The 12349-nt window shown below is 46.5% G+C and overlaps 2 protein-coding genes across 7 annotated transcripts in view; both read left to right on the forward strand.

Moving 5' to 3' along the window:
* The window catches only part of CFAP70 (cilia and flagella associated protein 70), a 40490-nt gene extending 35014 nt beyond the window's left edge, over positions 1-5476 (forward strand). For 2 of the 4 annotated variants that reach the window (XM_084642278.1, XM_084642281.1), the window contains 5 exons: positions 229-390; positions 1080-1169; positions 3344-3445; positions 3782-3829; positions 4261-5476. In XM_084642278.1, coding sequence (XP_084498404.1) covers positions 229-390; positions 1080-1169; positions 3344-3445; positions 3782-3829; positions 4261-4341 — 483 coding nt within the window. In that variant the 3' untranslated portion in view covers positions 4342-5476. The remainder of the gene's footprint in view (positions 1-228; positions 391-1079; positions 1170-3343; positions 3446-3781; positions 3830-4260) is intronic. The other 2 variants (XM_084642280.1, XM_084642279.1) reach the window with 2 other exon arrangements.
* A 4164-nt stretch (positions 5477-9640) lies between these two features.
* Positions 9641-12349, forward strand: part of WDR90 (WD repeat domain 90) — a 52288-nt gene continuing 49579 nt past the window's right edge. The window contains exons 1-3 of one of the 3 annotated variants that reach the window (XM_084640408.1): positions 9641-9914; positions 11330-11421; positions 12096-12272. In XM_084640408.1, the coding sequence (XP_084496534.1) occupies positions 9905-9914; positions 11330-11421; positions 12096-12272 (279 nt within the window). In that variant the 5' untranslated portion in view covers positions 9641-9904. Of the gene's footprint in view, positions 9915-10844; positions 11064-11329; positions 11422-12095; positions 12273-12349 lie in introns of those variants that run through there. The other 2 variants (XM_084640406.1, XM_084640407.1) reach the window with 2 other exon arrangements.

The following is a 12349-nucleotide window of genomic DNA, read 5'->3' on the forward strand; positions in this document are numbered from 1 at the left end:
ATATTTGTATTTATCACGGAGTAGGCCCCCATTGTGCTAGGTGCAGTAGTTGTTGTGCAAGTACTCCTTGCTACAGACTCAAACTTGCTTGTATGTAAAATACGTATCTGTAAGCAAATAGCCTTCATCATCTCCCTTACTTCTGGGCTTAGATGCTAGCCAATTAATCTCTTGCCCACTTTGCCCTATCTGTCTCACTTTGTCTAACTACTGGGTTTGTTTACATAGAATCCAAATGTTTGGGCACAGAAAGGACACCTGTGCTACCTGAGTGGAAATCTTAGTGAGGCAAAGGAATGCTATGAGCGAACCATCAGCTTTGTAACAGACGCTTCTGAGATGCACTTTGTTTACCTGCGATTGGGGTCCATCTATCTGGAAGAGAAAGAGGTGAGGAGCTGAACATGGGATCTAAGAATGGGAGATAAACCAATGCAGGGAAAGTAACTATTCTGGGTGAATAAGGTGAATTACAACTTTTATTTTCCTAGCTGCAGATCAGATAATACAATTAAGTCTTTTAATGAACTCAACTCTTTGGAGCAGAGATCTGTTTTACTTCTCATGGGGGGGAGGGATAGCTCAGTGGTTTGACCATTGGCCTGCTAAACCCAGGGCTGTCAGTTCAATCCTTGAGGGGGCCATTTAGGGATCTGGGGCAAAAATTGGGGATTGGTCCTGCTTTGAGCAGGGGGTTGGACTAGATGATCTCCTGAGGTCCCTTCCAACCCTGATATTCTATGATTCTTTGTGTGTACGTGCCTAGCGCCAATCCTGATCAGGATCTCCAGGTGCTGCTGTAATAATAACCCCAATAATTTTTCTAGTGCTAGATAAACATTTCTTATTAGCTTGTTAATCTGAGGCTCTCAGGGGCTATACAGGCAGAACTGCCTGCTATGGGAAATGTGAGTAGGTTCTTGGACACAACCAACAGCAGTTGGATGGTAGTGTCCCCTCCCATATGAGCCCTGTTGGAAATATGGTGGTTTTAGAGTGCCTGTGGAGGAAGAGCAGCCAGGGTGCAGAGTGAATGGTTACCTTAGAGAGAGCAACTTACTGATCTCTTCTCCTGGCAGTATGATAAGGCAAAGCGCACCTATATGCTGGCCTGTAAGAAGTCCTCATCCTGCCTGACCTGGCTGGGAGTAGGAATCGCTTGCTACAGGGTAAGAGAGTGAAAAGCATCCGTGCTTGTCCAGTCTTTAGATAATTGCATGGATCTTGGGAAGATGAGACGATGACTTGACTTTCCACTGTTCCCCTTTCCTTAGGTAAAAGCTTTTCACCCAAACTATCTGGGGGACCAGAGTTCTCTACAGCTGTTCTTAGGGTAAAGACCACATTGCAGTGAATGCCATCATGGTTACAAGCATGAGACTCACTGATGCTAGAATGGAAAGTGTGTGAGAGAAAAATTACTCTAACCAGCTGTACAACAGACAATCACTGTATAGCAATTAACTCCTTCTGGGGCTAAAGTCTCTTTTCCCGGTGTGACGTCCTGCTTGGGGTACCCAGATCTGGGAGACACTGTCTTACCCCTCAGCCTCAGCAACTGAGAGCTTTGGTCTCTGACACTAGCTCATCTGCCTTCCCAGCAAACTCTCCAGGATTCTGCCAGTCCAACCTTTGCCTTGCAGGTAACAGTCAATGAACCCCAATTCCCGAGTTCCCCAGAAACATCTCTCTGTGATGTCCAGTCCTTCTCACTGGACACTCACAGAAGTTAAGTTTGCTGCCTCTAAAGAGACAGAACACACACCAGCCTGTTAGGTCACCTCAAGATTTACACTTTACTGTAATACACAGCATACTGAGATGGCTTTGAAGTAAAACAAGAATAAGTTTATTAACAAGGAGAAGACATAAGTGTTAATAAATAAGAATAAAAGAAACAGGTATGATTACAATTGAAACCAAACACAGCACACTTTCAAGTGACTAAAACTTAATTTCACAAGTTACTATCTTTGTCTAAGCAAGTTAGACACCTGTAGTTAGTTTCCAGTGACTCTTGCCTTTCAGGCCAAACAAATCCAGCTTTCATAGGCTCGGAAGATGCTGAACACTAAGTCCCCTCAGTGATGGATAACCAAAATGGGATTTTGCTTGTCTTTATATCCCCTAAAGTTCATTGTCTCTGGAGCCAGGAAAGCTTCCTGGGGTGCAGATTCCATCCCCCATCATGATTGTTAAGCAGTTTCCTCCCCTTCTTGTTAGCTTGATGGCTTTATTTAGTTTAAATATATATATATTTGCATTGTCCTCTGCTTGTGATCAAGCTGGTGAGACAAATAAATACACATTCCTTTGTCTAGGGAAGGCTGGGCTTACGTGCTGCCTCCCAGACATATCTTAACATATTTCCAGCACACATCTATAACTTTTTGTATACATACATACATACATACACACACTATGCAATGATTATGGGGACCAGCATGTTACCAGTTTGCATAAGATACCTTACGTAACACCTATTAGATACAGGTTATGACAACAATGTTTCGGGGCACTGAGTGTGTCAGGCCTGCTGTGAATTACAGTATGACATGCCCTCTACCAGTTGGTATTGAGGGCTCCCAGAGTCACACTCAGTACGTTGTCACATAGGCATGCAATCACTGTGCTGGACTTCATTCTAAATGAGCACCTACCTGTATGCAACCTAAGTGTCAACAGGAAGGATCCTTTTTCTTTTGGCTCACCTTGCTTTCTCCCTTGGAAGGAATGTACGGAAGTCAGCAGATTGGAAGGGCTACCAAGAATATTCCTTTCTTTATTAAAGATGTGAGGATTTTCAGAATAGTTTAATAAAGACAGAGACACAGGCCTGAGATTCCTGCAGACATAAAGAGTGTAGCATCTCCCAAGGAGCTGCTTTGCAAGGTTCCCTCATCTGAAGAAAGTGAATGGGAGGGTCAGGATGACTCTACTTTCCTCCTCAACCATCGTAAGGGTTCCCCAGTAGTTTCCAAACTCTAGACACATGGAGGTGGAAGAGTGATTGTTGCTTTCTTCGGTGAGAATAGTCCATGGGTAATTTGTAAGAGGACAGGGCTCCATTACTGGCTGGCTAAATCAGTAATGAGGGGCTTGCCCTCCAGTCAGGAGAGCTGGAGAGTCCAACATTGCAGTTGTCTCACTCCCTCTGCTCTAAATTTGTTACACTGTGTCATTATTACTGTATAATTCAAAGGAGCCCAGAGTGAGGATCACTTCTGAAGGTTTTTGTCACACTGATTTCTTTAGCTGTTGTATACCAGGTGCGTGTTAAACTCTGGGCAATATTTCACCTGCTGTTTGGTTTTTGCTCTCATCTCTCCCTCCCTCTGTAAAGCTGAAAGAAATGGCGGAGGCAGAAGATGCCCTCTCTGAGGCCAATGCGCTGAATAACAACAAGGCCGAAGTGTGGGCATATCTAGCGCTAGTCTGCATGCAAGTGAGTGTCCTATCTCAAGATCAAATGTGAGGAAACATGTTCTGCTTTATCTACATCAACATCTGTCTATATGTCTACAAGGTGCCTCATAGATTCCATTGGTAAATATAGATAGGTTTGGGGTTTGTTTTCTGGAAAAACAAAATGTGGAAGCATTTAAATGCCAAAAGAAACAATCTTCCCCTTTGTTTCTCATTACCCTTTCTCCTACTGAATACTGCAGAGATGAGGTATTCCTGTCACCCAGCCTTGTTAAAATGTGTCTCTTGACAGTAGCTGAAACACCTGATTTTGTCCTGTCAAACAAGCTTCTCACTGACTACTGGTGTTTTTCAGGGAGGAAGGCAGTTGGAGGCAGAGCAGTCTTACAAATATGCATTGAAGGTTTGTATTTTTCTCATCCCTTCTAGTTTGGGGGAAAAAAGCAGGATGCAGAGGTCAGCTCATGGTCTGTTGTCAATTAAAAAGGAAGACATCTATTTTCTCATCAGAGGGTTCTGAATATTCCTATGGTGAGACGTACTTGCCCTTTTTCAGGTGTGAATTATATTTGAAAACAAGATAATTAAAGGTGACTGAGGCCTCTCCTGTCAGCTGCTATCATCTTGCTGGCATGTGATATCACTTCTGATATCAGCAGTAGGAAAATATTTGGTACGATCACAAAGAGGTTATTTCTATTTCCTTTATAGTCTCTAAGTGGGATTAGTTGGTTGAATCCTCCTTCATGGCCCAGAGTATTCTAGGAAGATGTATCTTAGGTGCTTTAAGACTTGTTCATGTGTCCCTGTTTGAGCCTCTTCTTTTCCATACAGTTAGAGCTGAAGAATGAGGAATTGCTCCAGGAAATCCATGAGGTACAGCGAATGGTTGGCTTTGGTAATCCATCATTCTGAGCACTTCCTGTTCTCTGATCTACGGTCTCTTCTGTTCAGTCAGGGGATGGGTGAACATCATGGTCTTGGCTCTCATTCAGTAATGAAACATTCCAAACTCCTGCTGCTATAGTGGATCATCAGGTGGTCTGGAGAAATTAAACCCCTCAATGGTGCTGGGGGAAAGGGGGTACCTCTAGATAGAAGACCATGGGAATTAATTCCCCTTTTATGATGTACTGGTTATGTTTAGTTCCTTAATACATTCATCAGCCCAGTTCACATGCTTTATGAAAAATAACTCTCATGTATAAAATAAGAAATAAAATAGCTTAGAAGCAATTAACATGGGGTGAGACTCGGAAAATTAACTCTAAAAATGGTATCATGAGGTTACAAGTGGATAGTTTGTTGTTAATTTCTCAGATCCCATTCTCTTAGTTTAGAAGTAAAAATATTTTCCTCCTAACTGCCAGTTCTATAAACTCCATCTGAGATCCGAAAGTCAAACTGAGTTCTTTCAGGGTTACTCATCTTCACCAGTATTAAAGCTTCTGCAGTTGACATGTAGTTAACAGTTTGGTTGATAATGCATGAGCCAGAATGGATTCCAGCTCTCTCTCCCATAGTTGTGTTGTGTAAGCAGTGGCAGAAAATGTATAAAATAGTAAAAACTTTTTATTGTCGGTAAGCAGATATGACTTGAAATAATTACAGTGAGCAGATTTATTGAGTAAGAAGGTACCATTTTTACAGTCACTTTTCAGAGTAGAACCATATTTTAAGGGCCATTATCAGAAAGGTATCTTAGGAAGTGATTATAGTCAAAAAGTAAGTAAGTGAGTGGTTTTATTATAATACACTGACACCTGACCATTAGATAGCCAACCACCATCGTTTTCTGTTAGGGTGGGGCTGGTAAAAGAAAACTACTCCTAAACCAGCAGTTAACCACTGATATTTCCATCATTCAGAACTGAAGCCTGGTTTCATCAGGATTATACCTTTAAAAATTATTATACATCTTTTCCTTATTTGGAGTCTTGTTCTTATTGTAGCAGTTTTGGCAGCCATATGGAAGGGAGGGTAGGAGAGATTATAATGCTGTGTTAATTTTATTCCTAATAAAATTAAGTTTCTGTACTTGAAAAAATCTTTGTATGCTTCTTGTTTGTAAAGCCTCCAGCTTTGTCCTGATGGGCTTCTGTGCTCATATGCTACCTGCCTTTACCGATATATCACCAGCAGGTCTTAAATCAGCAAGAGGCTGTGCTTTTGTTTTAGGGCCTCCCCAAGGGTGGGATTCTATTTGCACCTGAAATTAATCTTAGTCCATTTTTTATGCATCTAAAAACACCAAAAACCTTTTCCCCAAAGAGTTTATGTGGGTGTTCAAAAAACAAAAGGACACAAGCCCCGTATGTATTATCTTTCCCTCCCATCCCCTTATAAAAAAATCTACTCTCTTGCTTGGGTTTGACTTTTAAGAGGGCTGTTTTTGATTAATTTCTTTGTACTATGTTGTACACCACTTACTGGTATGTTTTACAACCTAGAGGTTGAGATGGCACTTCATAAACAAACATTATTATTATTTGTATTGTTGTAATGGTTGGGGGCCAAGTCATGGACCAGGACCCCATTGTGCTAGGCACTGTACAAAACACAGAACAAAAAAGATAGTCCCTGCCCACAAAGCTTACAATTACTGATTTTTTTTAAATTATTTGAATTCTTGCTATCCTAAGATAGGCAGAACTTTTATACTATTTAATGTCTAAAATGATGATTTTCCATCCTTTAGTCAGATTGATACTTCTCAAAAGAGACGTGTGTTTCTTTTTCCCACTTATTTTTGTTTGATTTTTAAAACAGTTCAGTAATTATGAGAACTGCTTATGGTACCAGCACCATAAAAACACAGACCAATGTGTATTGAAGAAGAGTCCACCTCACCTAGAAAATTATCAAAGAAAGATACAAAATCAACACAAAAAACAGAGATGCTTTGTAAGTCAGCTGGTTGGGTGGTGTAGTTCACCTATCAAGCTGAAGAGGGCTTTGCAAACTACAACAGATGCAACAGTGATTGAAACTGCTGGAGGTTTGTCCTCCTGCATTGTTATGATTAATAAACATTTATGTAGTGCCATAATTCTGCCACAAAGAATTTTCCATCTAAATTAGCAAGTATAGACCATGAAGTTAGATAGTGGAAAGGGGGTTAAAGAAAGGAGAGATGAGGGTTAATTATTATACAAAAAGAACGAGGAGTACTTGTGGCACCTTAGAGACTAACAAATTTATTTGAGATTAAGCTTTCATGGGTTAAAGCCCACTTCATCAGATGCATGCAGTGGAAAATACAGTAGAAAGATAGATAGATATACAGAGAACATGAAAAAATGGGGGTTGCCATTCCAACTCTAATGAGACTAGTCGATTAAGGTGGGCTATTATCGGCAGGAGGAAAAAAAACTTTTTTTTGTAGTGATAATCAGGATGGCCCATTTCAAACAGTTGACAAGAAGGTGTGAGTAACAGTAGGGGGGAAATTAGCATGAGTAAATAGTTTTTAGTCTGTGTAATGACTCATCCACTCCCAGTCTTTATTCAAGCCTAATTTAATGGTGTCCAGTTTGCAAACTAATTCCAGTTCTGCAGTTTCTCATTGGAGTCTGTTTCTGAAGTTTTTCTGTTGAATAATTGTGACTTTTAGGTCTGTAATTGAGTGTCCAGGGAGGTTGAAGCGTTCTCCGACTGGTTTTTGAATGTTATAATTCTTGACATCTGATTTGTGTCCATTTATTCTTTTGCATAGAGACTGTTCGGTTTGGCCAATGTACATGGCAGAGGGGCAATGCTGGCACATGATGGCATATATCACATTGGTAGATATGTGTGTGTGTGTGTGTATATAATCTAATCTACATCTATATATATCTGATCCCCAATCAGTTGTCATTCTGGGGCAGCGCCCTGCCTCCCGAAAGTGTGCTGAAAGGAACCGAGGGGCTCGAAGCCTACTGTATTTTCCACTGCATGCATCTGATGAAGTGGGTTTTAGCCCATGAAAGCTTATGCTCAAATACATTTGTTAGTCTCTACGGTGCCACAAGTACTCTTCATTCATTTTGCTGATACAGACTAACATGGTTACCACTCTGAAATTATTATACAGCAAGTGAATCTCATAACTTCTGATGCTTTTAAGTAGAGACTGAGTGAGACAGGAGAAAGAGAAGAGTAGAGAGTACAGGAGTAGAGGTCTCTGGTAAAAAGTAAGGCAAATGCTATGTGTTTTGAGGAGGGAGGATGGCAAAGATGCTTGATACACAGGAAGACGGATACTGTATGGGGCAAGGCGGGAAACAATAGCAGGCAAGAGATGAAACATGGGCAGGGCGCAGAGCTGTGCAGAACCATAAGTGAAGATGATTTTGATCTTGACACAAAAAGAGACAGGAACTCGATGAAGGTACTCTGGGGGTGACATTACCAGAGAGGTTGGAAAGCAAGTATATTTGAGCTACTGAATGGTGGATAGATTGATGGGGAGAAAATCAGGGACACTGGAAAGGAGGAGATTAGTTATCCAGGCAAGATGCAACAACGGTGTGAACCAAGATTTTGGCAGCAGGGATAGAAAGGAAAAGGCCCTGAAAAACACATCAGAGACCGTGAAATCTGGTCTTCCCTGGTGAAATCTGGTCTTGTGTGTCCTTTTACCCTATACTATGCAGATTTCACAGGGGAGACCATTGTTTCTCATATTGGGGGTCCTGACCCAAAAGGAAGTTGCAGCGGGATTGCAAGGTTATTTTAGGGGGGGTTGCAGTATTGCCACCATTACTTCTGCACTGCCTTCAGAGCTGGGTGGTGGGAGAGCAGCGGCTATTGTCCAGATGCCCAGCTCTGAAGGCAGCAACCCGCCAGCAGCAGCACAGAAATAAGCTTGGCAATACCATACTATGCCACCCTTATTGCTGCCTTCAGAACTGGGTGGCTGGAGAGTGGCAGCTGCTGAAGGCCTAACTCTGCAGACAGCAGCACAAAAGTAAAGGTGGCAATACCATACCATGTCATCCTTACTTTTGCGCTGCTGCTGGTGGCAGCTCTGCCTTGAGAGCTGGGCTCCCCGCCAGCAGCCACTGCTGCCCAACTCTGAAGGCAGTGCCAACACCAGCAGAAGCGCAGAAGTAAGGGTGGCAATACCGCAATCCCCCCACCACAATAACCTTGCAACTCCTCCCCACCACAATACCTTTTTGGGTCAGGATCCCTACAATTACAACACCATGAAATTTCAGATTTAAATATCTGAAATCATGAAATTTACAATTTTTAAAAGCCTGTGACCGTGAAATTGACCAAAGTGGACCTTGAATTTGGTAGGGCCCTATGTATTACAGATGATCATTTAACAGGCCAGTTGCACTACAAGAGCGATCCTGTGTACATGTGTTCTGTGATGAGAGGGATATACATGGGGCTTTTTTCTCCAAGAATCTATATTTTGCAGATTCTTGATTGAGCACTTTTGCTTTTGTCTCATTCTCTGATTAAATACACTTCAAAGTAGAAGGCAGTAGCACTTCTGTGTAAGAGCAGAGTGATCTGCGCTTCAGGACTATTAAATCTTCTGTGAGTAGCTAAAAAGTGTCTTGACGAATAGGTCTCATGTCCGCTATGTTGATGCTGGTGTGTGTCTCTGGGCAAGCCCTTAAACTCAGCTTCCCCTTGTGAGTGGTGTAGTGAAGCTTAATTCACTAAGTGCTTGGAGATCCTTGGATGGAAGGTATGTTGTTTTATTGTTATAGTGGTGTTCTGGTAGAAAATCCCTACATAATATTCCACCTGTCCCACGAGTTTTTCAGGGTTTGCAGGTGTTCCCTTGGCTCTGATGTAATGGGATGGTTCCTGAGTGTGGGACTTGGGACATACCCCAGTACCCACTGACATTTTTAAGCCCACATGCAGATAGCATTCTGTGCTACACCCCCAATTGCTTGGTGACATTCCCAGGCCCACCCTGAGGTGACCAGCCCAGGCCCACCAATGCCACCCTGTTGTTGCCACAGGCTGATGTGCTGCCAGACCATCCTAGGCACGATGCCCGCAGCCAAGTGTACAAGGATCCTTATGAAGGTGGCGAGCCTTGCAAAGGTGGGCGGGTACAGGGAGCTGGGGGACAAGGTGGGACCCGGACTGCCCAGTGAGGGGTGACACAGGGACTCTGTGCCGCCAGGCTGCCAGCTTGGGGGGAGGGGGGTTGGACCCAGCCAGGGAGGCGGTCACACCGCCAGCCAGAGCATAGGCATCCCCACCTGGAGCGCCCCAAGGCGGCCATGACACTTACCGTGGCAGAAGCGCGACAGGGGCCTTGGAGGGACCCACTCGCCGCCTAAGGGGCGCTCCGTGCGCGCTCGCCTGCAGGCTCGCGGCACATCGGTCACGTGGCTCATGGGTGCGTGCCGCGCTAGCCGAGTGAGCTCTATGGTTACCGGCGGGCCGGCTGGCGCGGGTTGGCAGCAGCGGGGCGGTTGAGCCGCGGGCTGTAGCGGCAGGAGAGAGCGGGGGAGCAATGGCCAAAGGTACCCGGGGCTTCGCCGGGCGGGGCTGGGGCAGTGGGACCCGGTGGCGGGCCGAGGGGTAATGGACTCCCGGTGCGGGGAGGCGGGGCTGAGGGGACAGGCCCCCGGGCGGGGAGTCCGAGGGAGCTGGGGCGTTCCTGTGGGGGGAGGCGGGGCTGAGGGGCCAGGCCCCCGGGCGGGGAGTCCGAGGGAGCTGGGGGGTTCCTGTGGGGGGAGGCGGGGCTGAGGGGCCAGGCCCCCGGGCGGGGAGTCCGAGGGAGCTGGGGGGTTCCTGTGGGGGGAGGCGGGGCTGAGGGGCCAGGCCCGCGGGCGGGGAGTCCGAGGGAGCTGGGGGGTTCCTGTGGGGGGAGGCGGGGCTGAGGGGCCAGGCCCCCGGGCGGGCAGTCCGAGGGAGCTGGGGGGTTCCTGTGGGGGGAGGCGGGGCTGAGGGGCCAGGCCCGCGGGCGGGGAGTCCGAGGGAGCTGGGGGGTTCCTGTGGGGGGAGGCGGGGCTGAGGGGCCAGGCCCCCGGGCGGGCAGTCCGAGGGAGCTGGGGGGTTCCTGTGGGGGGAGGCGGGGCTGAGGGGCCAGGCCCCCGGGCGGGCAGTCCGAGGGAGCTGGGGGGTTCCTGTGGGGGGAGGCGGGGCTGAGGGGCCAGGCCCCCGGGCGGGGAGTCCGAGGGAGCTGGGGGGTTCCTGTGGGGGGAGGCGGGGCTGAGAGGCCAGGCCCCCGGGCGGGCAGTCCGAGGGAGCTGGGGGGTTCCTGTGGGGGGAGGCGGGGCTGAGGGGCCAGGCCCCCGGGCGGGCAGTCCGAGGGAGCTGGGGGGTTCCTGTGGGGGGAGGCGGGGCTGAGAGGCCAGGCCTCCGGGTGGGGTGTCGGAGGGATCCCTGGGGGGAGTCTGACTGGGGCCCAGTGGGGCGGAGCTGAGGGGTAGGACCTGGAGGAGGGGGCTCTGTGGAGCCATGCGGCTGGGGGCACCTAGGCCCGTCCCCCATCGCAGCCTTGTGCTAGAGCATGAGCGCCTGACAGGCCTTGGGAGCTGGTTATAAACACAGTGAAACTGACTAGTCTGCTCTCCATGTTCCACTGGAGGAAGGGGCAAAAGTCACACCAGCAGCATCACTAGTGGAAAGACCCCTGGCTGGAGGTCTGGGATTTACCTGCCCCCAGGGTATTACACTGGTCTTCTTAAAGGACTGCTTGGCATTGTTTTGTGCTGTGAGGTATCAGCTTCTGCATTTCAGAATAATTTCTGTCCTGGCCTCATGGAACAAATAGTGCATGTGCCAATAAAACAGGCTCAGAGGCCAGTACAGTCTGGCAAGTGTGCCAATGGATTGCTTTAACTCCCTGCTGTGTGCTGATGAATCAGTATAACTGGACACATTGATGGTCATCGATATCCTAGCATCTTCACTCTCTTCTGATTCTCTCCAGTGTGGCAGCATCCATATCTGAATGTCTTCAAGCACTTCAAAGTGGAGGAGTGGAAAAGATCAACTAAGGAGGGAGATGTGACAACATTTATGGTAACACATTGTATTCCTAATGTTTCCTGATTGGACCAGCTGTACTGCAGAGAGACAGGCACTCTGTGATGCTGAGAGAGAGAGGGATTTCCCAGTCCCCCTGCTTTGTGATGTCAAAAAAAGAGGAAGATTTCAGATTCCCTTGCTCTGTGTCATCAAAAGAGAAAACAATGAAATCTTTCCATCCTGCCTCCTGCTTGTTGCAACAGAGGTGCCTAAAGAGGTCCAGAGAACACTTGCTGGTGGTCCCCAGAGAACAATTGGTCAAATGGTGCTGGCTGTCATTTCTCACTTCTACATCACATTCAAGACAACTAAAAAATACATTACATCCCTAAAGTTACCTTTCCATTTAGGCAATCACTGTAGTTGCCACAGGGGATGTAATGTAATCACAAATGGGAAGACAGGTGGTCATGGGGTAATGTCTCTGTTAAGATGTGGTCCACCCAGAAAATGTTTGAGAACCTCGATGTATGGCACCAGAACTTTCTACCCCTCATTCTCCAGAGCTATATTAGACTAATCTTGTCATACACTTGACTTGGAGCCAGTGATGGAATGTGCAATTGCATGAGTCGAGTGAACAAGCAGTAAGACTTCCACAATTGGATCTCCTCTCTTACTTTACTGTAGGGCAGAACTTTGCATCAATGCATGTTCTCTTTTTTTAGGACAAGACATTGAAGGGAACAGTATATCGCATCCGTGGCTCCATTCCTGCCAGTAACTACATCCAGCTTCCCAAAACCAGCACACAGTCATTGGGGCTCACTGGTCATTACCTCTACCTGCTCTTCAAGCCCATGCCTGGCAAATGTTTTGTGGTGCACCTGGATGTTACCACCGAGGTATGTGAGAGAGTCCGTTGCATGGCCCTTGGTGTAACTGGTTTTCTAATATGAGTAGAGGAGTAGGGATTGAAATA

The sequence above is a fragment of the Lepidochelys olivacea genome (genome assembly GCF_965140295.1).
Source record: "Lepidochelys olivacea isolate rLepOli2 genome assembly, chromosome: 10".
In the NCBI taxonomy this organism is placed as follows: domain Eukaryota; kingdom Metazoa; phylum Chordata; order Testudines; family Cheloniidae; genus Lepidochelys; species Lepidochelys olivacea.